The sequence below is a fragment of the Parus major genome, chromosome 3 (genome assembly GCF_001522545.3).
Source record: "Parus major isolate Abel chromosome 3, Parus_major1.1, whole genome shotgun sequence".
In the NCBI taxonomy this organism is placed as follows: domain Eukaryota; kingdom Metazoa; phylum Chordata; class Aves; order Passeriformes; family Paridae; genus Parus; species Parus major.
The window spans coordinates 103393586-103421343 of record NC_031770.1 but is presented as its reverse complement, the minus strand read 5'-3'; the positions used below and the strand labels follow the sequence as shown (position 1 = coordinate 103421343).

General features: G+C 44.6%; 1 protein-coding gene across 1 annotated transcript in view; it reads left to right on the top strand.

Annotated features, from left to right (window-relative positions):
- The first annotated feature begins 807 nt into the window (after window positions 1-807).
- The window catches only part of LOC107201298 (protein LYRIC-like), a 30805-nt gene continuing 3854 nt past the window's right edge, over window positions 808-27758 (top strand). Inside the window, exons 1-10 of the mRNA XM_015620484.2 lie at window positions 808-984; window positions 1051-1143; window positions 11418-11477; window positions 12680-12770; window positions 15156-15224; window positions 17103-17318; window positions 18222-18296; window positions 19891-19989; window positions 26451-26554; window positions 27243-27362. Of these exons, the coding sequence (XP_015475970.1) occupies window positions 808-984; window positions 1051-1143; window positions 11418-11477; window positions 12680-12770; window positions 15156-15224; window positions 17103-17318; window positions 18222-18296; window positions 19891-19989; window positions 26451-26554; window positions 27243-27362 (1104 nt within the window). The remainder of the gene's footprint in view (window positions 985-1050; window positions 1144-11417; window positions 11478-12679; window positions 12771-15155; window positions 15225-17102; window positions 17319-18221; window positions 18297-19890; window positions 19990-26450; window positions 26555-27242; window positions 27363-27758) is intronic.

The window sequence follows — 27758 nt, the reverse complement described above, 5'->3', positions numbered from 1 at the left end:
GAACGAGGAGATCGTGCCTTCCCTTCACTGATATTCAATGTTTATTTATTGCTCAGAGGTTGTCCCTCTAGATTGACCAAGGCAAAACTCAGCTTTCTACTTTAAAAGAAACTCGGTGACTTTCAAAAAGACTTTCTGAGAGCATCATCTGCACTTATTCATCAGGTGGCTGGAGAAATTTTCCATCCTGCACGGCAAAGCGGTCTGTGGTTCGAGGCGCTGCGCTCCGCGTTCTGCTGGCGGGGGGAAGATGCTGCTTCTCGGAGCATCAGCCCGAGATGAGAGCGCATCTCGCGCTGCGTTACATGGCAGCGCTTGTCATCATCACAGCGATGCTGCTCGATAACGACATGTTCGTAGCGCTGCCTGACAACAGAATACATCCCTAAAGACTCTTCTGTCTAGACCGAGGAATTTTGCAGAAAAGCATCACTTGTGAGCATCCCTGCACACCCCGATCCTCGGCCAAACATCTGCTCTCAAAACGACGCTGCCGCTCCGCTGCTTCGAATCGCATCGCCTTCACCTTTCATCGCGTTCCACTCTCATCCTTCTCACAGGGAAGACGCGTTCCGTGCATTAACCCCTTCCTCCCCCCGCACCAGCCATCGGCCGCGCCCGGGGTCCCACTCCCGCCCCCCCGCACGGCGCACCCGCCCTTCGCCACGAGGCTCCCGTAAGCACCGACGTGTCCGCGCCCCCCGGGCCGCCCCCCCCGCCTCCCCGCCCCGGCCGGCCGGTCCCCGGCCCGCGCTGCTGCCGCTCGGGGCGCGGGGAGCGGAGCGGAGCCGCGGGAGGAGCGCGGCCATGCTGGGGCCGGCGGCGCGGATGGCGCTGGGCGCGGGGGAGCTGCCGGGGCGGCTGCTGGCGCTGCTCTGGCCGGCGCTGGTGCTGGCGGCTGCCGCGGCCGCGCTGCTCGTCCTGCGGGGGCTGCGGGACCGAGGGGCAGCGCCGGGACACCCCCGCCGCCGCGCCGCCGGGGAGGCGCAGCAGGAGGAGGAGGAGGAAGAAGAGGAGGAGGAGGAGGAGGAAGAAGAGGAGGAGGAGGAGGAGGAGGATGAGGATGGCCCCGCGGGGGTCGGCGGCCGGGCGGCCGGGGCGCTGCCGGCGCGGCAGCCGGAGGAACAAAGGCGCACGGCGCAGGTAAGGTTAGTGGCGGGGGGTGTCGCGCCTGGCCCGCTCCCCGGGACGGGACGAGCATCCTTCCCTCTTTCCTCCCCGGCACCTTCCCAGGGCACAGAACAGCCCTGCACCCTCCGTGCCCGGCCCCACCGGGCTGCTGCCACCCCATCCCACGCCGTCTCACCCCAGCTCGTCCCGTCCCGCCCAGAGCCCCGCCGTCCCGAAGCTCCCGGTGTGATTTAGGGGCTCGGGGGCTCGGCATTCCCCCCTGAACCCTGCCGTGCCATCAAGATGACAGTGCAAGGCAGCAGGTTGCCCGGGCACCTAGCGGGGGGTTGCTGGCACTGGCTTTTCATCCGCCGTTTTGTCTGACAGCACAACTCCAAATGAGATTTATCCTCTTTGCAAGGAATTAAAAAAACTCCAGTTAATGTCGGTCATATTAGAAAGGAATATAAAAAAATAGTATTCATACTATGGTGTTAATACAATGTGCTAATTATGTATATTTACTCCAAATCTAATGTGATTGCATTAATACGTGGCTGTGAGCTGATGACCATGTCCACCCTGTTGAATATATGCTGTGAGTTTGATTTGATGCACAGTGTTGAAGTTTCTGTATGACATTGTCATGACTGTTGCTTTGACATGCTGTAAGCTGTCTGTAGCTGAAAATCTCAGTGTAAATTACAGAAAACAATTTCACCAAAGCACTGCAATGTGAAAAGTAAAGCCCTCAGAATAACTTACCAAACGTAAGTATGTACTTAAAATTAATATATCAAGCTTTTTTTAACATTTTAATCTGTTACCATTGTCTCCTAGGTCTCATTTCTGAGCAACACAAACAAATTGAGTTTGCAGGATTTTTTTTTTAAAGTGTGCTATAAAATAAGTGGTTTTGTTCCTCAGGAATAAAAATGTGTAAGGCTTTCAATTTTAATGCTTGTTTTGGAGGGGTTTATTATTTTGTCATGGAAGCTTTAGCTTTTAGTTGTATTATAGTTACCTTTTAAGAAGCTATTCCATTTTAGGGCATTTTTTCTTTCATCAGTCAGAGCAGAATGGCAGCACAAGTACCCCTGAATTAGTAAAGAACAATTAAATCCAAAAGCAATCTGAACAGAGCTGCCAATGTCAAGGGGTGAAGAGGGATTTCAGTAACAATTGTATTATACCTTTATAATCATCAATACCAGATAACCTGAGTTGCCTGCAGAACGAATGAAAATTTTCCAGAGCCACCAATACCAGAGGCACCATGGGACAGAAAGGGGAGACACCCACTTTATTGTTTAATCTGTTACTATTATCTCCTAGGTCTCATTTCTGGGAAAGACAAACAAAATATATTTGCAGGAATTTTTTTAATGTGTGCTATAAAATAAGAGGTCTTGTTTCTTCATGAACAGAAATACGTCAGAGAGAGTCCAGGTGCTGTAATGGTGGCAGGGTAATTAGCTGAAGGCACTGATATGAATAGATATCTTCTAGTCAGAGATGCTGCATTTCACAGGCCTAAGTAACAGAAACCAAAGCAGAGGCATAAACTGAAGAGATAAATTTATTTACAGTCATGTGCAGTTTCTGCCATTAATCTCATCTTTTCCAGTGCTGAGTTATTCCTACTCTTTAGGGACTGGGCTCTAGCAGTTGCATTTCTACAGCAGCATCATCCTCTATATGAGACCCACTCTATATGAGAGTATGGAAAACATGGTCCTGAGGAGGCGGAGGATGAGAAGAGGATGATAAAGAAAAATAACTTAAAAGATCCTAAAGATCTCTGTCTCTTTCGTTGTCCTTTCCTCACTCTGCCTTCTCCACTGCTCCTTGTCATTTCCCATCAGGTTCTCTCTGTCTTTGGAACATCATATCCTTGAGGCAAAAAATTTATCTCCTTACTTAAGTGTAAAACACTGCACTGCTTTGGCACATAGCTGATGCTAGGATGACAGAACAGCCAAACACCTTTGATATGCTGAAATTTGCATATGAAAATCTCCACCAAAGCAGCAGCAGAGGTGTCATTAATAACAGTCTCCCATTCATAGACATAGCCAAGTGATGAGATGGGGTGTGCAGGTATTACAGGATGGGAGCCCCTCTCTGCTGCCTGCTGAGGTATGAAAAAAACAAGACACAAATTGCCTCCAGTGCTCAGGTGTGTTGATACATCCCAGCAGCCAAACATCTGCATATCCTGGAGTGGTGGATAAGTCAAGATCTTAATTAAAAGAACCTAGGTGGTTAATTAGTTTTTCAGTTTGGGAATGCATGTTTGCCAGTGATTCCCAGTTGCTGCCCCATGGGTGGGCTATCAGATTGCCTTCCCATGAAATCTGCTCTTACCTGGCTACAGGATGATGTAGGATTGATCTTCCCTTTGTGTGTCCCCACTCCCCACAGCAATGGGCAGGCAGGAACTGTCCCGGAGCCACAGTGCCCTGTCAGACCCACACTGAGTGGCTCCAACAGCCCATGTGAGATAAGTCTGGTGAACAAAATTTCATAGAATCAAAGAATAGTTTGGGTTGGAAAGAGACCTTGAAGATCATCCAATTTCAACTCCCCTGCTGTGGGCAGGGACACCTTCCACTAGACCAGTTTGCTCAGAGCCCCATCCAGCCTGTCCTTGAACAACTCCAGGGATGAGGCACTCACTACTTCCCTGGGCAACCTGTGCCAGTGCCTCACCACCCTCCTGGTAAAGAATTTCTTCCTAATATCTAATCTAAACCTCCTCTCTTTCAATTTGAATTATTTTCCCCTTCTTCTCATACTATATGCTCTAATAAACAGTTTTTCCCTATTTTTCCTGGAAGTTCCCTTCAGGTACTGGAAGGCCTCAGCTGGATCACTGCCATGGTTTAGGTGGTAGTCCCCAATTTAGTGTGCCCACCAAGACTCTCCAAGTGCTTCTCCCTCCTGCTCCCCAGCTTTCCCCATCCCAGCTGCAGCGGGATGGAGCTGAGACTTGGAGGCACAACAGGTTAAGATCACAAACCGAGATTAGATCAACTTACTGGAAACAGCAATGAGATAAAAAAACAAACAGGAACAGGAATAATACTAATGACAGAGGGTACAACAAAATAAATTATTCGCACAAAAATCCCTTGACAATAAAAAATACCAGACTGGAAGGAACCCCTTCTCCCCAAAAGAGAAGCCCTTCCCCTGGCACCTCTGGCAATGCCACTAAGGTGGGGTAGAATAAGCTCCAGGTCCTGGTCATGCCCCCTCACAGTTTCTCCAAAAAATGAACCCTGTCCTGTCCAGAACCAGGACACTCACCCTGAAGTCTTCTCTTTAGCAGGCTGAACAACCTTAATTCTCTCAGATTTTCCTCATAGCAGAGGTTCTCATAGCAGAGATCCCTCTGATCAACTTGGCCTCCTCTGGACTTGCTCCAACAGCTCCACATCCTTCCTGTGCTGGGACCCCAGGGGTGAATGCAGCCCTGCAGGTGGGGGCTCACCAGGGCAGGGCAGGGCAGGGCAGGGCAGAGCAGAGGGGCAGAATCCCCCCTCACCTGGTGCTTTGGCTGCAGCCCAGGACACACTTGGCTTTCTGGGCTGTGAGAGCACATGGTCTTGTCCAGCCTCTCACCCACCACTTTGTTCCAGTGGATACATGGCCTCCACACAATCAAACAAACACATTTTGAATGTGATCTCATTATGCATAGAACAAAACAAGTTACATTCTGGCTGTTGTCACACAGCCACACACACCCAAAAAAACCCCTCTAGAAATTATGCTGAGAGTGTTTAGTCTTTTTCAAGATGCCTTTTCCCTAATTTTGGGAAATTGCTAATGAGACTTGCTGGAAGCCAACTGATTTGAATGGGACAGCTGTTGAGTTGGGGGTTTGTGTTTATTCAAAGTTTTTGGGCTGTTCTACAAATTGGTTCAGTTGTAAAGAAGAGCATTTTTTACAAATGCAGTGGCATCATCTTCCTTAAGCAGTTTCTAAAAATATGTGCTGATACATTCCAAAAGAAAGCTTTCTGCTTTTCTGAAGTGTCTTAATAAACTGGAGATACTTTCTGCTTCTTGCAGGATTGCTTAACAGTACCAGAACTACAGATCCATCCCTTCAGCTCCAGTTTTGCAAATACACTTGTTCTTTCACCTTTTCAGTTACACAGTATTTTTCATGCCAATGCAACACAGTTACACAATTATTTATACACAGCTATCTGGGAAGAGAATTGATTTTTAAAGTATCTTGGAAGGTGTTGGAGTTTGGTAATTGCCTCCGTAAAATGGAGCCTTTATCCCTTGTTGAGATGGTGCTCTAATTAATCAGAATAGAAGATCCCAGGAAACTGATTTCTTCATCCCTCCTCACAACCGTTTTAATCTACTCATGCTGCAGAAACTCTTTCCCCAGATATGATTTTTTCCCCTGATGATGAGAGCAGCTGGTACGTGTCAGGTCCTTGTGCTTATGGCTGCTGTGTGGTTTTGTGTGTCCAGGGAGGGCTGGCCAGCAGGAGGACATGTAATGCAGGCACCATCATCTTAAGGATGCTTCCCTAAATTTTCTCATGCAATTGCTTTTGGAAATGAATGGTTACATATGCAGTCCTGGCTCTCACTCCTTGTCATCAACCTGTGTTTGTGCTCAAGAGTTCCTATGGGCAACTTCATCTCTGGGAACACGTGCAGACAAATGGGTTTTTTGTGCTGATGGCCCAGATCCTTCCCCACAAGGCTCTTGGAGCATCCATTTGATGGGAGAACTCCCCCTTTCTTTTCTATGTTAGGTGCCTTATGGGAAGGGGAAAAATTGACATATTCTTAGTGTGTAGTTCTCATATAATTCTGTCTGTTCATTGCATGTGCTTCCCATGTAAACTTCCTTTCCAACAGACTTTTCTTTCCTATGGGAACACATTTGTCTGAAGTGATTTTGCCAGGGAAAACTTTGTATTACCTCATATCAATGACAACTATTAACAATAAGATTATTAGTACTTACAGTATTGATCAAAAACCAGGATTCTGCTCTCTTTTCTCTCCCCTTTGCAGATAAGTCTCTGTAATGTTGTGAGCAGCCATGTCCTGAAGAAGTTCCTTTATGTCCTTCTGCCATGCGTGCAGAGCCACTCAGTTTCCTGTGCTAACAAACCCAGAATTTTTTTGGTTTTCCATTATCACCTGAGCAGAAATTGCCATTGTGTTATCCTTTCTCTGGCTGTTAGAACTGAATGAGTGATTTTCTTTGCAGCTGGTACTTTCCTGTTTCTCTGATGGCCTCTGCCTGACCCCCATCCTTTCTCCTCTGACAATTCACCTGGTTCCCATTGGTTTAGGGAATAGGTCACCCAGAGCAAAGTCCATCATCATGTGGCTTAGCCAGACTGGCCAGGATGTCTGCTTCCATTTATGAAACTCTGAATGAGAATTAATGAAACCCAGCACTGCTTTATTTCCCAACATGTTTGTCTCGCCGATTGCTCTCTGTCTGTGGATGAAGTGTGAGCCCTGTCTGGCTGCAGCAGCACTTGGGTTTGCTCTCCCTGTGTTCCAGCCCCAGCTTCTGTGCACAGGAGACAAGAACCCACCTGCAGAGAGCCAACAGTGAACTGCAAGTGGTGCTGCAAATAATCTGACTCAGAGCATGCAGTGTGGGGAGCAAGGACCAGATCTTCCAGAGGATTCTGAGAGGGATGAAGATTTCCTGTTCACTTTTCAGCTTGTTGAAGATCTACTGAGAAAGCTGAAAAGTGCAGTCATACCTTGTTCCGTTGTAACAGCATGTTTAAGGGAGGTTATTTATTGCCCTGCTTAGAAAGTCCTTTTCTTTTTGTTCTTTTCTCCCACCCCCTCCCTTATTTTAATTTAGTGCATGTTGGTGTTACTTTTGTCATGCCAGTATTGCCTTTTGGCCTAAACCCACTTCAGTTTTCTTGTGTTGTAACATAAAGTGAAAAAAACTCCATTTTTTTTTTCCACTGGAAATGAGCACTAAGAAACAATTTAATTGAAGTATTTCTTAAATCTGGAAATGGTTTTGTGTTCACAGACCCCCTGCCAGAATGGGGTAGTTTTGCTTCCTTTCATTTCTAGTGTCCAACACACTTAATTTGAGTTTTCTGAAAGTGGTAGCTGAGAACAATTTTCTGAATCTTTTTTCATGTTCTTAAATGAATTCCCTGATTTCCAATGTGTGAAGCATAAAATAGCTCCCTTTGGGTTTCATAGGCTGAGTTTATTTTGTCCTAGAATCCCTCTACTGGGCAAACCTTTCCATGCCTTCCTAAGGAAGGCAATTTTAAACACCTTCCCCAAGAGGGACAAAGAGCAGTTAGCAAACCTAAAGGCGATGTTCACATAATTTTTAATTAATCCTCTAACCAGTTGGTGGCACTGAGATGTGAAAGCAGGCTGCCTGATCTGATAGACACTTACAAAGGTGTTGGGTTTTATAAAAATGACTAACAAAACTATTGAAATGCATAAAGGTAAGTCTCTAGGCATACAGCTTTATGACTTTGAATACAAGGTTTATATACAAAACCCAGTATTTCTTAGCACTTGGAGATATATGACTTTGCCTCCTTTCTTTGTGACTTTATGGAGAACTATATTAACAGCATAAAATAAATTAAACAGTAGCTCAAGAGAATCAGAAATTGCTAGTTTCAGAATAATCATCAGAAATATAACCTTAAGTTACATAAAAAAAGGAAAAAAAGGCGGGGGTGGGGGGGAAATCCTGTTCCACTGGGTCACGAACCAAATGGCCATGAACTAAAAATAATCTTTCTATTGTTACACAGAATGTGAGTAGAAATTAATATGCTAAGTCTGATTCCACTAAAAGTCCTGATTCTGTTTCTCTGCATATATTTGATGTATTTGGAATTGCACTTAAATATAGTCATTTAATGTGGTGGATTTAGATGTGTTTGCCCTATACAAAACTACATTTTTCATTAAGAAAAAAATTCCCCAGACAATATTAATTTCTCTTTAATGATTCCATTAGGTTAAATGAAATAAAATAATGAAAATTCCTTTTCCCTTTTCATAGTGGCCAAATGGCATGATAAAGAGGCATGACTAATCCCCTACCCTAAGGGCTTCAAAAGGGAAGAATAGGGTAGGGTGGGGTTCCTCAGCCACACAGCCAGCTTACTGCCTGAAAAAGGGTTGGATAAGGGCAGGATTTAATACAAAAGGTCAGGCTAACATAATACATTTCCACTGAAAGGAAGCAGAACTCAGTAAAAATTTTTGGTGATGAAAGGAAGGGAGTTGCTGGTATTACTGAAGGATGGCAGAGAAGTGGGAGATATTTCATGTTCGAAAGAAGAGCATCACCACAGTGGTGGGACGTTTGCTGAGCATCAGTCAGTGGTCAGGTTTGGTATGTTTTTGTTTTCAGCTGCTCTTAGAAAGGATGCAACAAGGTTCAGGAGTCCCAGGTGGGCACTTGGGGCTGAATAGCCACTCAGTCATCATGAAGACCCTTGGGACATGGTAAATGACTGTCAACAGTATATATTTCACCTCCTAGTCAGTGATGGAGAGAGAGGGGGATGTTTGTCCAGCAGGTGAAATACCATTTAAGTAGCAAATGTTGTGCTTGTCTGGTAAAAGTACGCAGCAGCCAGATTGGTAAAGCACTAAAACAAAGTGCTGCAATTTTTCCAGCTCCTTGTTTACTGTCATTTATATAGAGAGAAGGTCCAGGGACATGATCCTGCCCCAGCTGAGACAAGTCTGTCAGAGCCAATACAGTTTGCATCTCCCCTAATCCTCTATTGCACTCAACATTTTCCTTCTGGAGTTCTCCTTGCCTGTGTGAGGGCTCTGTACAGCCTCGGGCTTCAGCCAGCCTGGGGGAGGAAGGCAGTTTCATGTCCTTAATCCTGACATTTCCTTGTCTGCCTGTAGTCCCTCGTGCTTGCAGAAGCATCTTGATATAAAGAGAGGCTAACAGGAGGTGGGATGTCTCTTATCCTCTTATCTGTGTGTGTCTGAAAGAAGGCAAAAAAGCATCCTCTTCTTTGCCTCCTGAGCTGGTATTGCTATTTCTGTGCCCATGGTGGCAGTCTTGCTCAAAGTGCCTTCAACTGGCAGGTCCATTTGCAAAGCCTGTAGAAAACAGTGAAGATTTCATTATGAAAACTGGGAAATCACCAGGGTTTGATGACATCAGGAAGGAATATTCCACTTACATGTTGTTTGGCATCCCCCAATCATCTCTTCTTGCACTCATTGGATAAAATTCAGTTTTCATGAGGTTCTCTGTCATTTAATGGAAAGTCACTGCCCCAAGATTCTATATTGCATAGAAATTGTTGTCCACTGAGACAAAATCTATCTGTATTTTCATACATTTAAATTGTCAGAAAAATATGCTGAGAAAAAAAGAATAGTATAACCTCAAGTTTTTCCATATCCATATGGTTCAAATTTTCACCAAAATGCCCCTGGTTCTGTATTTTATATCCCACATTTTATGTGAGAGGCTGCTTCCCTCCTTGCTGCAGGTAGAGCACCATTTTTCCCTTAAGCAGAGCAGGAGATGGAAATTGGTTTGCTCTGTGGTGGGATTTATGGAGTCCCCCTAGTAAATGAACTTGAGAGTCTTAGAAGAGACTGCCCATGGGAAAAAAACAATCCAGCCTTGCTAGCTACTAACAAATGTTGCTGGGTTTTAACAGAGAAGTAATTATTTTACCAATGTTCAGAATAACATAATTGTAAACGATTATACTGTTTGCATTTGACAGCTGAGGGAGAAAAAGGAGATTTTGGCTAAGGTTATAATCTGAAGATGGTGGAATTACTGATATAACAGGCAGGGGTTTTGCCTCCTGCTATTGTGATGTTTTACTGGAAGACCCAGAATCAGTATTGTCTGTGTGCAAAGCCCACAATTTTGGGGGATCCTCTCCTAATAACTGTGGAACTTGGGATGAACACCAGCCTGCTGGGTCCACATCCACCATGGGCTTCTCACTGGTCTGGAATTTCAAGCAAACACCTCCAGGGACAAAGCATTTGCCAGCATACAGGTGCCTGTCATGCACTTCAGAACTTTCTGAGACTTGTGAAAAATTGTTTTAAAATCCCCAAAATATCAAAGAGATGACCATTAAGAGTCTGAAGGACTGGAGCCCCACTGGGTCTGATGGGGTGACACGTGGGCAGTCACCCACAGGATTTTATCTGTTGGTCACTAATCACTGCCACAGTGTCTCAGGGACAGACATGACCTGTGAGAGTGAGGAGAGGGAGGAGACAGGAGGAAGCATCAGCTGGCTTCCCTTCCCCAGATGGACTGGGCACCTGAATTACAGGGATCAGATGGGTTTTGCTCCAGGCAGGGCTGCCTTCACCTGCCAGGGATCCCCTTGCCCCGGGCAGAGGAGGAGGAGGATGGATCAGGGATTAGGGTGACAGCCTGAGTCAGGCTCCCCTCTGGGAGATGTGGGTTCAGCTGGGCAGCCCAACAGCTCTGATGGGCTGAAGGAAGCCTGGACAATGCTGAACAGCAGCTGCATTGTACCAGGAAAGCAACCTGGATAAGTCAGAGGAGTGCCATACATCCAGGAACGAGCTGCTGTGCGTCAGGGGGAAACAGAGGCGCCTGTGGAGGGAGCTTCAGCCTTATCTTGGCTGCTGCTGGCTCTGCATAGTGTTCAGTGGCCTTTGTTGGCACAGCCCTTGCTGTCTCAGCTGTGGATTTACACCCTCCCATCCCTGTGGCTGGTGGCTGGCAATTCCCAGTGGGAATTCTGAGGCAGCTGAGACATTAATTAAACTGTAAGTCCTTAAACATTTATTGTTTACTTTACTGGATCTAGGTAGGATAAAACCTATTCTTTTACTTGGTCAGATAGATTTGAGAGGGAACATAAGGTCCAGCCCAACTGGTAAACAAGAATTAAAATAAGCCTTCTCATGTCTATGCTGATTTTTTAAAGATAGGCTTACCCTATGTGAAAAACAACTTTGATCCTGGACAAATCTTATGATAAACCACAAATATGTCTGCTTTGGAATAAATCTTTGTGGAGTTTTCGGATTTACATTCATAAAGGCTTAGCATACACTAATTAATTTGGAATAAATTACTCCAGTTGGAACAAGGCCACAAATTCTAGCCCAGATTTGTACAGGGGGTTGCTTAGCTGTATCTTTCAGACTATTATATGTATCACAGGAAGGCATTGAAATAAATGTATTTATATATATATTTACACATAAACACACATGCATGTATATGTATATAATGTGTTTGTTTTTTTTTGTCCATCTCCTAGGTTCCAGTGAATGGCCATCTTATCACATCAGTCAACATCAGAGAGAAAAAGCTCCTCAAGGTACCAGCAAGAGCTTTAGAGTTTACATATTATCTTTCAAGAGACAGTTTTAAGAATGTTCTTTTTTTTAAGGTAGTTTCTTCTTCCTTGGTTTGCTGCACCTAAGATGATGCAGGAATATTAGAGCATGTAATTTTCTGGCACAGCCACACTGTAGAGTTTGTCACTGCCACCACAAGGGGGATGGGCTCATCATCCAAGCCCAGAAGTGGGTGCTGGAATCTCCCATATTTCCATTCCAGCTCTGGCAGGGACATTTCCTTGGGTCTGTTTAAGGGTTTTACCTTGAGCACTTGTACTGGTGTGGAGGAAGAGGCTAATACTTTAAAGAGCCTCCAAGGCTTTTCCAGAAAGTTCCAAATTGCCCAGAGAAGCTGTGTCTGCCCCATCCCTGAAAGTGTTCTAGGCCAGGCTGGATGGGGCTTTGAGCAGCCTGATCTAGTGGGACATGTCTCTGCCCATGGTAGGGGGGTTGGAACTGGATCATCTTTAAGGTCCCTTCCAAACCATTCTGTGATTTTGTAATTCCAAGTGAGGAGCCTGAGCCTGGGCACAGAGCTATATTTCTGGCAGGGGTTTCCCACTTTGGAAAAGTCAAAAATCACTCTTTAAACTAGAACATTCAAAATGTATGGTTTAAGATTAGTTCTACTCTTTCATCAAGCTGTATGAAAATAGCCTCAGCTACTCCTGTGCCCTTTCAGATTAGTGTAAACTACAGATACTTTCATTAAAAATAGGCTGTTCCATGCTTTGAAATGGGGGGGAGGGGGGGAAGAGGGGGCTGGGTTTTTTTGTTAAGCATTGGCAGGGTCCTAACTCTTGATTATAGCATTCCTGATTTTAAAGGAGGTAAGTACTTTAGACTTTCCTCCTTAAGAGGAAGTGCATTAGAACTTAGGAACAATGAATGCAAATCCTACTATAGAGCTGGTACCTGAATTAAAATGTGAACTTTCTAACCTAGCAGATAAGATTTGTAGGTCCAAAGCAGTAGTGTTTATTGGTTTGGAATTTGCAATAAAGTCTGCTCAGGAAGACTTTTGCACACACTTAAGAGATTCCAGCAAGCCCTTACTCTCTCTGAGTATCATGGGTTGTCTCCATTTTGCAACTACTGCCCTGACTCTTTTTTTAATTCCGGATGAAATGTAACAAATACTTGTTTTATCTTTCTGCTCTCTATCTCCTCTATACTGTAGCCTAAGAAGAAGAGGAAAAGTCAGTGCTCAGACAAGGAAGTGTCAAAAGATCCACTTTCTGTGGAAAAAGACAAACTGCAAGAAGAAGAAGGTAACAAAAGATCTGATTCTTCTGTTATCTGATGCATATTACCAAATAATAACATGGGATGAAATATGTCAAAAGGGAGGCCTTCTCTACTATTCTGGAGTTCTGTGTTAGTGGGGAAAGCTGCCAGTTTGAGAGTTATTGCTATCACCTGCTCCTTCCTACGTGTAACTACGTGGACAGGGGGTGTTGTGGTCCAATTTAATTACAGAGGAGTAAAGAGAACTAACTCTGTGAATAAAACTGATTGAAATCGGAAAGATTTGAATATACCCAAAAAACTTGATTCAAAGCAAACAAGCTTTGATGTTGATATAAAAAAATGATATATTTAACTGTAGAAGAGGTGAAGAGAAAAAGAAAAGAAAGAAAGAAAAATAGAAAAAGAGGTGTGGGGGAGGACACAGGGAGGTGACAAAGATTAGAAACGTATCACATGGAGATGTGTTCCAATGACGCTTTGTTGTTTCCCTCCATCTGATCTTCTTGGTGGTGAGAGTCTCCTGCCTAAAAGTATAGAATCCCATGGATTAATATACATTTGGGCAGGTGGGAATGCCTATGTGCCTCCCCTGAGGGGGGCAGGTTTGACACTGTCCCTCGCAACACTGTGGATCTCTTGCATCAGGTGCAGTGCTGTGGTGCAGGACCTGGGGACTCCTTTGGGAGGGGCCTCTGATGGGCTGTGACCCCCCCTCTGCTGTCCCTCATGTGGGTGTCCCTTAGATGTGGCTTTGCTGGGGTGAAGGGGCCCCACAGCTGAGCTGGTCTGCACTGCAGAGGATGGGCACTCACTGCCTCTGGCCAGAGGTTGTGCCACACACCCAAAACCTCTCCTCCTCCCCCTGCTGGTGCAGGGTCTGTGCGAGCTTGGCAACAGATAAACCTGGGGCTGTGGCCTCCACCTCAAAGAAGGTGCTGGGCTGGGCTGTGGGTGCTCTTCCAGATGCTCTGAACAATAGTGTCACTTTCCTTATCTTAAGCTGCCTTGGGTGGTTTAACTCACAGGTCAGAGTTTCAGACAGGAGGCCCATCCAGGGTGGGCTTTGGTGTTGCAGCTTCATTATGCACTTTTTCTGTAATGGGCAAAAGTCCTTCATAAAGATATTTAAACCGTAAACCATAACATTTCAGTCTATGACAGGGGCCATGTGCTTTCCTGTCACACTCCCCAGGTCCCAGCTGTGTACACAGGGAGGGTAAATCTGCAGGTGAGGAAGGATCTCTGAAGTGGTCAGACCCAGTGGTCAGCAGGGTCCTTCTTCATGCTCTTCCCCTAATCCTGTGGCCTCTGCCATGCTGATACACAGATGGAGCAGCACGCTGTTGTGCCCATGACTGAGGCTGGTAAAGGTGCTGGGGCAATTCACAGCCAGCTTGTAGCATGCCTGTGAGCAGAGCCAAGACCTTTGTTTGCAAGCAGATCTGCAGAGAAATCTGGCAGAGGCCAGCAAGGCTCAGGCAACTGGAATTTCACTGGAAAATACATTGCATCCCATAAGCCCCTCTCTGCCTCCCCCCACCAAGGGTTACATTGAAAACAACAAATTCTAAGCTTTTCTGGGCTTAAAAGATTACAGTGTGATTAGTGTGGTGGTGAGAGCAAGAGAAGCCCTCACTGCTGTTGGACCAGAGTCCTTCCTGGGGCCCGTGAGGCTGCTGGGGAGAAGGGGACACAGCAGAAGCTTTCTTCAAATGGATCTGTAATTTTGTGAATGGATGAGCCAGCTGAATTGTTTCATGTGTTTTTTCGGGATGCTTCATGTGTTTTTCAGAGATGCCTCAGAGAAAGGAAGTGTCTTGGTCAGCTCCAGGGGCTGTGTTTTTTCATTCATTAACCATTTTTGCCAGCACCTCCTTTGACTTCTTGGGTCATGGAGAGCATGGATGGAGACAGGATGTGGCCCCATGGGTGTGAATGAATGAATGCATGTGTGTAAACCAGCTGAGTAGGAGAGGGTGTCCACATTGCAGAACAAGTCTTAGGGTATGTTCAGGGCTAGAGGAACCCAATAATTGAAGGCTTATTTAATGGTTAAGATTTTCATTAACTTCTCCCCACTGCCAGACATATAAGGTGGTTGATGCTCTGCTGTGACATCTCCCCCAAGGGAATGGGTGTCACATCAGGCTGACACACAGGACTGAAGAATATCTGCAGTTATGTGAGTCAGGACACAACACACAGGTCTGAGATGGGGATTTCTTACGTAACACATCTCTGCAGGGGAAGAAACAAAGGCTGCACACAGGGGACATGCTGCACGAGATCTGATGCCTCTTTTACAGCCAGCATCAGAATCTTTCTGCTTACCTTGGTGCTAAGCAGTAAAGGCAATGAAGAAAGTTCTTTGATAGCTTAAAAATGAACTTTGCTCTGTGTTGTAGGAGTTTGGCAGACCAAGATCAGCAGCCGCGAAAAGAGACACTTAAGGAAGGAAAGGCTGAAACAAAAAGGTAAATGTACAGTCTCAATTCACACACCTGATCTAACTGGGTTTGTTGTCCCTCCCCACACCCCAGCATCTTTCTGTTTGCTCTATTCATCATTTGGCAGAAAAACCCATAAACATACTGAGGCTATTTACTTAAGAAAAAACAGCTTTGGGAGCTTTTACTTGGGAGATTGCCTTTTACTCTATGCTCTCATTAAAACACACAGCAGAGCACACAGCATTACCCACACGACTTTGAAAGCAGATGTCTGTTAGATTGTAGATCTGCTAAAGGCTTGGTGTCACATGGACTGGTTCCTTTTGGTGGCTTGACAGAAATTTTCTGATAATGGACATATAAAACCATGCATAATTTGCAATTCCAAACAGGTTCTTTAGTCCAGGATTGCCCAGACTAAAGAACTATAACAAGAATATACTCTTATCCTAATCAGATAAAATGAAACAACACTTTGTGTTCACTCTACATTTTCCCTCTGGGAATTTCAAGCTGTCTGCCATGCACTTATGCCTATATACATTTCTGCCAATCATGTTATATGTAATAACCACTGTTTGAAAGCACATCATGGAATTAAGACATTTGGAAGTATTTTCATTATCTGTGATAAAATGATCAAAATCACCTTTAGGTTTATATTAGTAGAGTAATTTAGAAGCTAAGATAAGAGTTTGGATATTGGAGAGATGTAGCTGGATTGGGAGATGTAGCTGGATATATGTATGAGTTGGTACACTGCCTGCAATTCCACATGGAACCCGTGAGAAGGACAAGAAAGTGCAATAAGGCTTTTAAAGTGCTCTCAGATGCTCTATTAAAATTGAAGGGTAAGGGAACAGGAAATTTCACTAGAAAAATATACAGATACCTTGGGATCACTTTATCTATCATTTGGATTATATAGAGTGAAATATCAAAAGTTTAGATTTTTAACTCTTGGTTTATCAAGGGTCTTTAGAGGCTAGAGGTGCTGAGGTCTCCACTTTCTCTCCAGCAAAGTGAATGGATCCACATTTCTTTCTTCATGTAAGTTGACCCATTGTCATCAGTGGTGCCAGCTCCACATGCAGAAGCCCACAGGGTTTAACCCTAAGATCATGCAGGCGTTAAGGGCTTTGCTGACCCAGGAAAGGGAGCTCAGTTCACCAAGTCTCATTTGAAGCACTAGAAGTCTTTGGTGCAATCCTATGCCTGGGCTGTGCAGGGTGCTGTACCCTGTGATCATGTTAGCAGGGCATTTACAGAGTAGAGGATCTGATCTTCTAGGAAGAAGCCCTAACCCTGATGAGTGCTGCCTGCTGTTCCCTGGCAGGGGAGAAACAGCAGCGTCACCAATAAGGTATATGAAGGTGAAGTTGATGTCAGCAGTGGTCTCTTCCTCACCAGAGCTCCAGAAAATGTTTTGCTATTCTGAAGGCTGGAGTCATAAAACATTTAAGGAATCCTTTGGAACAAAAATGTTGTAGATCACTGTAATTAAAAAAAAAATATTTGTATGCCTGCACTGATTTTTCTCTAGCAGCCTTGGACTACCAACATCCAAGAGGTTTGCTTTCTTTTTTCTTGGAGGTCTAGCTGTTCTCTTTCTCTCCCTTCACTGCTCTGGGTCCCCAGCAGGACTCTGGAGGCCTTGAGCCTCCCCTCCAGGGAGGGATGCCCAAGGCCACTGTGGCACTGTCCTTCTCACATTGGTGTTCCTGTTTTCCACTTCACTGTTCCATCCCAGGAGCTCTGCTTTGGTGTCATCATATCTGTAAATAATTTCAGTTGGAAAGAGTCTGATGGGTTTAGATCAGCCTATGTTCTGTTGTCTCTCCTGTACAAACTCTTATAATTAAAAATAATGATGATCCTGTGGTAATGTTTATTCCCGAGAAGACCCCAGCAGAGCATCTCTGAGTAGCTCAGTAGTTGAGCCAGCCTTTGACTGGGATGAGAAGGGAGCGGTGTGGCCACTCACAGAGGACACCAGTGGTGGTGGAAAAGGTGCTTTCTTTGCCAAGGCAGAGTGTGGGACTGTGCTGAAGGGCTCCGGAGCCCTACGGGAAGAATTGTCACCCTCCAGGTCAGAAGACGATGTTTTCTCCAATGTAGGTGAGTGTTGACATTCAAATATTGTCAAGGGGAAGCTTCACAAATTTCTGTGTCCTCATTGGGGTGCAGCCCCACTGACCTTCATCCTGCACACACAGTTTTGTCCACACCCCTTGTACCCTGCCAGGTGTCATTTATTTCCCAGCAATGTGAAAAGAGGGGTCCTTATGGCAGGAATTCCTTGTGTTGTAGACTACCAGCTGGGTTCATGTTGTTTTCTACTCACAGGTATTATTTGTGTCCTCTACAACTAAAGCATTGTTTTCTGAGGATGTTCACACCTGTTCAGAGTTAGGCTGGAAGGTGTATCTGTGTATTTCAAGGCAGAGTATTACTAAATAAAAAGCATTTGATTTTTACTACATTCTCAGTGATTAATTGAGTATGGTGGCTGAATTTAATGTTATATGAGGCCACATGGTGACTCACCTTCAGTAGCAGTAATCCAGTACTCTGATGATTCAGAAAATGCTTTTAAGATGCCCTCATGTGAGTTGCCTTCTCTGCAAGAGAAGTTTCTTGCAAAGTATAGGTTGATGGGGGAGGACATTAGTACCATTTTTACTCTAATGCTTTCAAAAGGGCAAATTCCAATACATGATGACAGCTTCTGCCAGCAGTGTTGGGGCATCAGCTCAGATGAGTGAGGAATTTAAATCCAGAGAACACATGCTGGTGTGACATGCACATTGAAAATCTGAGAGGGTATACATGGTGATGGGGCTAGACTCTCTCTGTCCATAAAGATGGTTTCTCCTTGCTTGATGTTTGTCCAGCAACAGCAATGGCTGTATTGGAATGAGGAGAACATGGAAGGGCTGTAATGAGCTTGGGAGCATGAGGTACAAACTGTGAACATAATATCATATTTTGGGCTACTGTTTGTTTGCATTTTAAATGCAGGAACATGGGATATTGCAGATGTAAAATCCTGTCCTGTGACCTTTGGGACATTGTCAGATGTCTCCAGGGATTTAGGTGAGTGGCCTCTTGTTGTCCTTCTATAAGAATTCTTCTATCACTTTCTTAGCTGCTTGGCTGAAAAGGGCTCTCATTGATCACACATGGGTCTCCCCCCAGAGCCACATCTCATTAGTTACTCTCCTTGCAGAGCTTGCTTGCATCTGCAATCCAGCACACCAGTGTTTTAGGGAGAGACATCAGAACCTTTTACTGAGCACTTTCCAAACTCATGTACTCATCTTGGAATAAATTAAAAAAAAAATTGCCTCCCCTGCAAATTCTTTCTTTTAGGTTGACTCACACAGAAGGTTTCTGTTGTGCTCTGATAACCAACAAATTCAGAGAATTTCAGACCGAGGGAGGGAGTGAATGTGCAGCTTGGAAAGGCTGTGTTAGAGGCTGCCTAGCCAGCAGCTTCTCATCCAGCACAGTGAGGGATTTTCTGCTTGAGCCTCTCCATGCATGGCCTTGAGAAGGATGGAGCATCTCCTCATTTTACATTGAGTTAAACCTCGTTTCTGGCTTTCACTTTGCATCTTTACAACTGTCAGTCTTCACTGATTGATTGCAAGCACCCCTGGTTCATTCATTCCCTGCCTACCAGAAACTCACATTTGACTGAAACTTTAGCTGAATGATGAATGCAAAGTCTGGTCCTGAATCTGTTAGAGATGCTAATGACAAGCATAGATACATAAAGATATCTGTGCACAAAACGGTGTGTGTAATGTTAGCCAGAATGCTGAAATTGGCTCTTAAAGCCAGATAAGGCAATTAATTTAACACATGCCATATTTAACCATCTATTTTCCAACAGTGTCAGTGGATTAAAGCAGTTCCTAATGTATAAGTACTCAACAAGGAAAAATATTTTTTAACATCTGCATTTATGCAGCAAAAAATCAAACTGAAACACAATGGCATAAACCTCAGAGTTCATTAAGTGAAAGGAACAAAGCAAAAGTCAGAGATGTGAAAAAAAAACAACCCTGATTTATGAAAGATGTGATGAATACCCTGGTCTGTTTTGTACAGGCCTTAGAAATGGTCTAAGGCGAGTCATTCAGGGAGGCATGTGAATCCTACTGGTTGCTTTAGTTACTGAAAGTAATCATCAAAACAACCTTATCTTTTTCCTCCAGCAGCTCTTTCACCTGTGCTCTTTCATGGAACAATCTGGTAATTATTGATTTCTGTTAGCTTGAGCAGAAGCCTCCTCACTGAAGGTGGTGGGAATTAGAGCTGGATACTCTGGATGTGGCTTTTGTTCTGCAGGAACTGCATCCCCCACTTAGGTCCCCAGCGGAGATGTGCCAGAAGTTTACATTTCTGAATATTGTTAGTGTAGCCTCTCCTGAGTTGTTTTTAATAACTTATGCAGGTAGTGTCCTCGTCCAGCCTTTGTTAATAAATCCACTGTGATGAGAAGAATAGATTAATGTGTGGCTTAAATTACATAACATCCAGGCATCGTGACATAGCAAACAGACAGAGGCATGATTAATTGGTTTTAATAATGTGAATATATACCTATGTGATTATCTTTTAGGCTTGGGATTTGGGCTTTTTTTGGTTTAATTTTTTAATGAAGATGCTTTCCTATGTGCAGATAACATGAAGAGTAAATCATCTGAGGACAGTCCTTCCAAATGCTGTTGGCACAGCAGCTCGACTTTCTTCCCAGCAGATGATGCGTGGCAGGGGCAGGGTACGTCTCTTTGCCCTTCTTCTATAGACAAACAAGTGCACCAATGCAGGAACTCTCTTCAGTCCATTCCCTAAGCCTCAGACACCAGGGTCCACTTCCCATGCAGCTCATCTGCTGGTCAGGGGGAAATCCCGTGTGGGTCTGGTTTTGAGCAGGTGCCCAGAGCTGCTGTGAGCTCTGTCAGGGCAGCAATTGTCCACATGGAACCCTTGAGAACGGCAAGGAAGTGCATTTTATTTATATTTTCCCTCAGAAGAAAAACAAATAATGCAGTAGGTACAGCCTGTTTTGGTGCATACATACTGGCGCAAAGTGCAGTGAGAGTTCCTGGGCAGCAGGATCAGCTGGAGGGGGCTGTCTGCAGGCTCCGTGTGCTCCCTGCAGCAGCTGTGCTGCTATCAGCTGCGGGCAGATAAGCGCAGGAACAGGGCAAGCACAGGGCAATCCCTCCCCACACCCTGCAGAGAGCGGGCCAGGGACTTCCTGAGCCAAAGGCAGCAGCACGGGCTCTGTTTCAAAAATCCCACGTGTTAGCAATCAACTCAGATTACTGAATTCGTGAAAGGAGTTCAAAGCTGCGTTTGGTTTCCATAACTGAAGCATTGTGCTTCCCTCCCTCGCGCTGTTGTGTGGGAAGGTGGAGCTGAGTGGGCCTGGTCCAGGCAGCTGCGGCCTGGGCTCCGCGGGGTGGCTGGGGAAGAGCCCTGGGAGGACAGGGTGCTTTTCAAGCTCTGTGTGCCTCTGCCAAGACTTTAAATTTCCTTGGAAATGCCCTGAACCCAGATGCAGAATACAACTGTGGTGCACTATGGCAATTAGGATTTTAGTCTTTTTATGACTGGTAATGGGTGTTTTTTTAGTTTTAAAAGAAAGACAAGCATGGGTCCTGAGTGACTGGGATAATTTGGCACGAACAGTGTGGGTATTAGATGACCTTTTCTCTTTTGAGTTAAGTATTTCTGTATACCCCTGCTGTTGGAGGGCCTTTCCCTGCTCTTGCAGGAATGATGGCTGATGAGCTGAGCAAACTTCTTTGTGCTCTAGCTGCTCTGATTGCTTAACTGCAGGAGAACCCAGAGGGGTGGAATGCATTAAGAAGAAAAGATTGTGGTTGTCTTGCTTCTCTGCCCAGCAGTAACTGAAGCTCTGCAGCAGATGCATCATTTTGGCCATGATTATATAAATAGCACAGTTTGCTTTAAAAAGACTAAAAACAAAACCCCAACCCTGAGCCTTCCCTTCCCTTGGTGCTGTGTTTCTTTACCCCTGCGTTGCTGCAAAGAGTGCGTGGCCCTTTCCAACTTTGGAGCCCATCACGCCCACGTGGGATGAAGGGAGGCAGTGTGGGCAGCTCTTCAGCAGCGTTTCCTTGCACTACATTTAGCACATGTCAGATGTGGCACACTCTGGGTTTGATCTGCACTTGCAAAGCCAAGCAGAGCGCTGCTTTTGGAGTTCCGTATCTGTCTGAGGGTAGAACGATAGGAGCAAATTCAGCAGCTTGCTCCTTCAAATATCAGAAAAGTGTTTAGAGGATTCTGTCTGTCTTACAGCTTGCTTTTTTGTCCTGGTAGTTTTTTTCCTTTGAATCATCAGCCTTGATATTGATGCAGGGGAGTGGTGCATCAAGAACATGTATTCCCTGAATTTAGATGAGGTAATGGTTGGCATTAAGGTCAGCGCTGCAGGCAAAATGAACCTTAGACAGTTACATGGCCTGTTAGCTCTTGCAGGCTTGGGAACTCAGAAAAAAAAGCCATTCATAGCCTATATATGAGCTGGAGTCATTTTATCAAATCCAGAGCAGTACATGTAATGAGTCTCTTTGTTCTGTGCTGGGCTGGTACAGCTGAAGGAGCTGGATGCTGGCCTCCTGCCTCTGGCCTTGGCCTGCTCCCTGCTCCACATTGGGTTATCTTTTTGTGAAGTACCAGCAGTAATAACACCCTCACTTACAAAAGGCTTGAGGTTTAAGTGTTGGTACAACTGAAAGCATATATACACAGAGGGAGAGAGGGAGTTAGTGGTAAAGGGAACTGGGCAGTCACTTCTGGAATATTTAAAGGACTCTCAAGCAGGCTGGTTTCCAAACAACATGCTCCTGTGTTGACATTCATTAAAGATACATGCTGCTGGTGGTTAATTCTTAATTATTGTCATATCTGGAGTCCTGTGCCCATTTCTGGGCTCCCCAGGATGAGACAGTCAGGGATATACTGGAGAAGGTCCAGCCATGCCTGTGTATGAGCACCTAATGGGTCATTGCCTAAGATTGGCCCAGAGAGTGGGGAGCAGGCAAATGGGTAAGAAGTGAATTTTCACTCATTCATAAGTGAAAGCTTTTCTTTATGGTGAGAGTGGTCAGGCAACAGAACAGTTTTCCCAGAGGGGTTGTGGACTCTCTACCCTTCAAAATATTCAAAACTCTGCTGCATTCCTGAGAAACCTGCTGTAGCTGAGCCCTCTGTGAGCCATGAGGTGGGACTAGACAACCTCCACCTCCAGAGGCCACTTCCAACCTCACGGATTCTGAAATTCTCATTCTGTCATCAGTCATTGTCTCTGCATATTCAATCACTTAGTCCTTAGCAATCTAAGCCTTTGTTAGCCGGGTGCATTCGGTGTCTTGGAGTTGAAGCCACATGGTCTGCACTGATGGCTGCAGTCCCAGTAGTCCCACCAGCAGGCTGAAGTGGCCAGGAGGGAAGGGGGCCCCAAAGTAGGAAGCTTTGTTCATCATCTTTTTTTCCCTACTCATCATTATGGTTTGCATACTTTCCATTCCTTTCACAAAGAGAAAGAAATGGGGCTGGACCTCTTTGGGTCCTGACATAATTCATCTTATCTTTGAGCCCGGGAAGTGCTCTACTTTCACCAGGTGCCTTGCTAGCTGCTTCTGCAGGGCTGTTTTTGATCCTCCTGCCTCTGCCTTGGAAGCTTTACTTGCGTGTGTTTCCTAATATTCCCTTTGTGTACCTATGCCACACATCTGCTACTGCCCCTTTGGTGACTTTTATGTACTTCAGCTTTGCTGTCCCTCAGAATGCATTGCAAACTGGCTGGTTTTGCTGCTATAAAACATGTAACTCACACAGTGTGGCTGGCTAAGCTGTTTTAGAGCACTTGTGTCTGATTCCAAGGCAGGGGAATACTAATTTTATCCCATACTTCCAAGTGAAGCGGACCTGTGCTTTGGCAACAGTGCAGTGCAGTCTCAGAAAATCCACATTCTGCTTTGCAAATGTAACATCTCATGACCATGAGAGTCACTTTTTGTCTGTGTCTTGGCATCCTCCCAATGACTCCTTCTTGACTGCCAAAGCAAATTTTCCCCATAACCTAAGAAAACTCCCACGTCTCCTGACCCTGTGTCTCCTGACTCCCAACCTTCCTTCTGATCCAGAGTTAAAATCAATTTTTGTCCCTTTGTTTTATGGGAATCAGTAGCTTTTTTTTTCACTAAAAGAAGTCTTCAGTCTGGGGTTTATTTGATATTTTGCCTCTACTGAATTATGCTGAAGGAAGGTGCCAAATACGGGATTCCTCCACCCAGCTATTGACCTGTAATGCAGAAATTCAAGCTTTATACTGGAAATTATCTAGCCATTTCAATTGAATGTATTACACTTAGTCTACAAGTGATGTCTTAGCAAGGATTTGGGTTAGGACTGTGTTCATAACACAGCACACTGCTGTTTGCAAAAGGATGGGTTTTCTACAGCAGCCTCAGAAAAGCTCAGTGCCATGGACAATATGCAGCCTACTGAGGGGTTTGCCCTGCCACACGAACCTCTCTTGAGTTTCTGCTGCCTATATTTTGGGACAGCATGCCAAGAGAAATGCTGGTAGATTAGAATCCAAATGTACAACTCTGGATTAGAAAAATTTTAATCCTCTTCTTGGTGACACAGACTGAGTTTTGCTGCAGTACTTTCCAGTTTCATTTTCCAGACCAGATAATTGGGTTCAGCCTGTACAGTACTGTACTCCACCCTATCTATCAGCAGGCACAGAGAACTTGCTGACTGTCCCCTTTGACCAGATCCTGCTGCTGGGGGGCCCTGTTTGCCTGCTTCCCAACACCCCCCAGGGCACACCTGTCTGCTCCCCGTCTGCCCCTTGTTACATGGAAAGGAGTTACTGGAGACCAAGGGCATTCAGGCAGTTGGTGCTGGGATAGACTTTCTGCCTGCAGAGGTGCTGGCAGCCTCCCTGATTTCTGAAAACACCTTCAGTGTTGTGCCTTTCAGGATCTAAAAGTGTTTTCGTTGCATGGAGTACATGGAAACCACCTTGGCCTTGAAATGCACTTTGCAAATGTTTGCTGCCAAACAGCTTTGTCTGGGTGGAGTTTGCTGGAGGACTGGGGTGGGTCACAAGGAAGAACTTAGTTGGAAATGACATTTAACAGCTTTGCTTTTGTAAAAATGAACAGCAGGAATTGCCAAGGTGTTGGTCTGTGTTGGTGCTAAGAGAAACATCACCTCTGTAGGGGCTAAACCCACATGGGGAGCAGGGGCACTTGCTGCTGCATGGCACATTCCTTTTAGTGTTTATGTTAGCAGGAATTACTGATCAGTTTTAGCCTGTGAGAGAATTGATGACCCAAGGAGAATCAGATTAAAAAATACTAGAGAGTATTCAAAGTTTAAAAACACTGTGGGAGATGTCACTTTAGAAGGGAAATATGCTATACAACAGGAGAGATTTTAAGTCAGAGCTTTGGGATAAGTACATTTAATCAGAGCTTTGGGATAAGTACATTTAATCTGATTTCCCCATCAAATCCAGCAAATTGTAAAGAATCTTATATTGCCCTTAATTTTAGTCTGAGTTGATTTTAAACACCCCTAGGACGCAATACTTTGGGAAGAGTAATTCTGAGATGAGGCAGAGTCACTGCTGTCTGGCCAAGTTTCATGCCCACATGTGACAAGGGTGGGGAATTAACATAAGCCCATTGCAGGCAGTTTGCCATCAAAACTATTTTCATGTTTAGAAGGATATACATAAATGCACTTTTTGAGGTATCAGAAGTTAAAAAGGTGAAAACAACAGTTGTGACTTTCCATGTGTTAAGCTATGGTCTGTTTTGCTCGCACACCCATGAGAGCATCCATCAGCAGAACTGCTGCCTTGCAGCTCAGGAGATTGAATTCTATTTTGGACTGGAATTTTATTGGGGAATGCATTCAAAATTAGTTGTTCCCTTTCCTTTTGAAGAAGGAAAGACATATCATCTATATAGAGGCCATGGATTTTAAACTGAGAAACCTGAACAGTGTTTATAATAATGTTTATAACACTTGGCAGCTAACTGGTCAGAGCAACTTTTTGGAAACAGTTTTCTTTTATCATTCCCAGCATGCTTTTGGTTTTGGCGCTGTTTCAAGTAGAAGTTTTTCCATCCAGCTTGTGATTTTTTTTTTTTTTAAGAGAAGTAATCAGCTAAGAGCTATTATTATATGTTATGTTTTTAAAGTCGTTCTTCCTGTTACGATAAGACTTAAGATTGTTACATTCAAATTGTTAAAAAATAATCAAGTAGTCCTTTCAACATCTTATGCTGATTTATCTGTTTTTTTGCACCTCATTCAGTTTGGGTGAAGGAATTAAACTGGTCTGTTTTGCCTTCTTGACTGAGGATATTTTGCCAGTGCTTTGTGGAGAGGCAGCTGAGGGCTTGCAGCCAGATTTTCAAAGGTACCAGATGCTGAATGATAGAGAAACCTAAAAGATTTTGAAAAGTTTTTTGCCCAGTTCCCATGAAATGACCAGAATTGATGCAGGGTAGATGTTACCTAATTAAGGCCTATTTAGAGTTGTGTCTTAACGAGGTTTGGAAATCAGTGCCGGGATGGAATTTTTCTGGCTTACATTCAAGAAAAGAAAATAGAAAAGGAAGATGAAGTTGAGAATGTACTTGATTCTATTTTTTGTGAGAAAGAAAACACCAGTGAGAGCAATAAAGAATGCACAAATCCTTTGTTAATGTTAGTCTTCCATATGAATAATTGTCCAGAGGCTAGTGTGTTGCAGTGAATGGAAGAGCCTGTTGTGTCTGCCAGTGTTTCTGGATATACCTCAATCCTTCTTCATAAAATTAAAAGGAAATATTTGACAAGCCACGCTATTAGTTTTGTAAAGCTTGTTTTCTTGAAGTGCAGGCTGGAAGAGCTTTTGTTTTCGTATGTGCTTTTCTGCCCTTCTTTAATTTTACTCCTGTCTTGAAGAGTGCTGTCACTAATTCTGAATTGGTAATCAATGTATATGTCCTAATAAACTTTTAAAATAAATTTGTAAATGTTTTAGCACATTTAAGACATGCATACATGCACATCCAAATAGCACATAGGCAAGCAAGAAGACATCAGGCATTTTTGCAGCATTTGTACTACTCATGTGAGGCTGGGAAGCAGCATGGATTTGAACATAACTCATTCAAATGCTTGCCCTAATAGGTGACCCATCAGTGATTGACCTGGACTCTGACTGGAAGGCTCCCACAGAGGAGTGGGGAAACTGGACTGGAGATGAGGAGCATCAGACAAGGGATGAGAAGAAGGTGAGGTAGTGCTGTTGATGGCCAAGGGAGACCTGGTCCACAGGGTCAGTCTCATCCACGCTGGGGTCTCCAGTCCAGCCCTGGAACCAGGCTCCTTTGGTCGTGGAGGCTTTCTCATGCTGGGAGGAAGTGCCTGGCATGGTCCCTGCCTGAGCTGTCTGAGAAAGCTGGAGCTGGGGAGCACCCTTGCAGGAGGCATGAGATGGGCTGGGGGAAGCTGGCTGGTTCTGGGAGTTCACCATCCCCCTGGTATTGCTGTCCTAAGGAGCAAACCCTGGGTGTTTGCACCCTACTGCTGCTGACCTTTTCAGATACCCAGGACTTAAAAGAGTTGTGGAGTCCAGAGCCTTCTCAGCATCTCAGGCAGCCAGGACATATTTATTTAAGTTTGCTGATAAGAGGGTTTGGTGACAGTGATAGAGTAGTAACTTGGGTGGAGATGTAGAAGCAGAAGTCTTGCTGTTTAAATACTTTCTAGAAGCTCAGGGAAATGTTCCCTTTGGGCAGCAGTCGGAAGAGCATGCTCAGCTTTTTGCACATGTGTTAAGCTGAGGTGTGCACCCTATCCAGAGAGACAGCCCCGCTCGTACACTCTCAGCACACACTCCTGGAGGTAACCAGTTTTCCTGAAAAAACCCCAAAATTAGCTGTCCTATGACTCCTCTAACAAAATCTCTGATGCTTTCAGGATTTGCCAAAAGGCAAAGCAGGCATTCGTTTCTGCCTTTCTGGACCTGAAAGCAAAACACAACGGAAGAAGAAGAAAATGGAAGTGAAGGAAGCAAGGAATGGAGCTGGACTGAGGCAGGTGAGTATTTTGTATTCCAAGAGTAGTGTTTGGTTTTCCATGAGCAGGAAGGGATTCTTGTCTGTTAGGATGACCTAAGGGAGACTTTTCTTTCTCTCTGTCTTCTGGCTTCCTCTTCTCTTTTCTCCCTGTCTTCCCATAAAAAGAAATTATGAGCACAGTGAGCAGTGAAGTTTTGCAACATGGTATTCCCTTACATATTTTCAAAACCCTTTGATTCTGCAGTACAGAATATCATGCACAAAACTTGGAATGCAATTGCCTAAACATTTTTTCATCCATGATTAAAACCAGATGCACTCCAAATTTAGTGTACAATTGACCTGCATTTCATCTGTAGCTGAAGGTCACCCAGAGATATCAACAGTAATGAGAAGGTGGTTCCCAAAAGTCAGT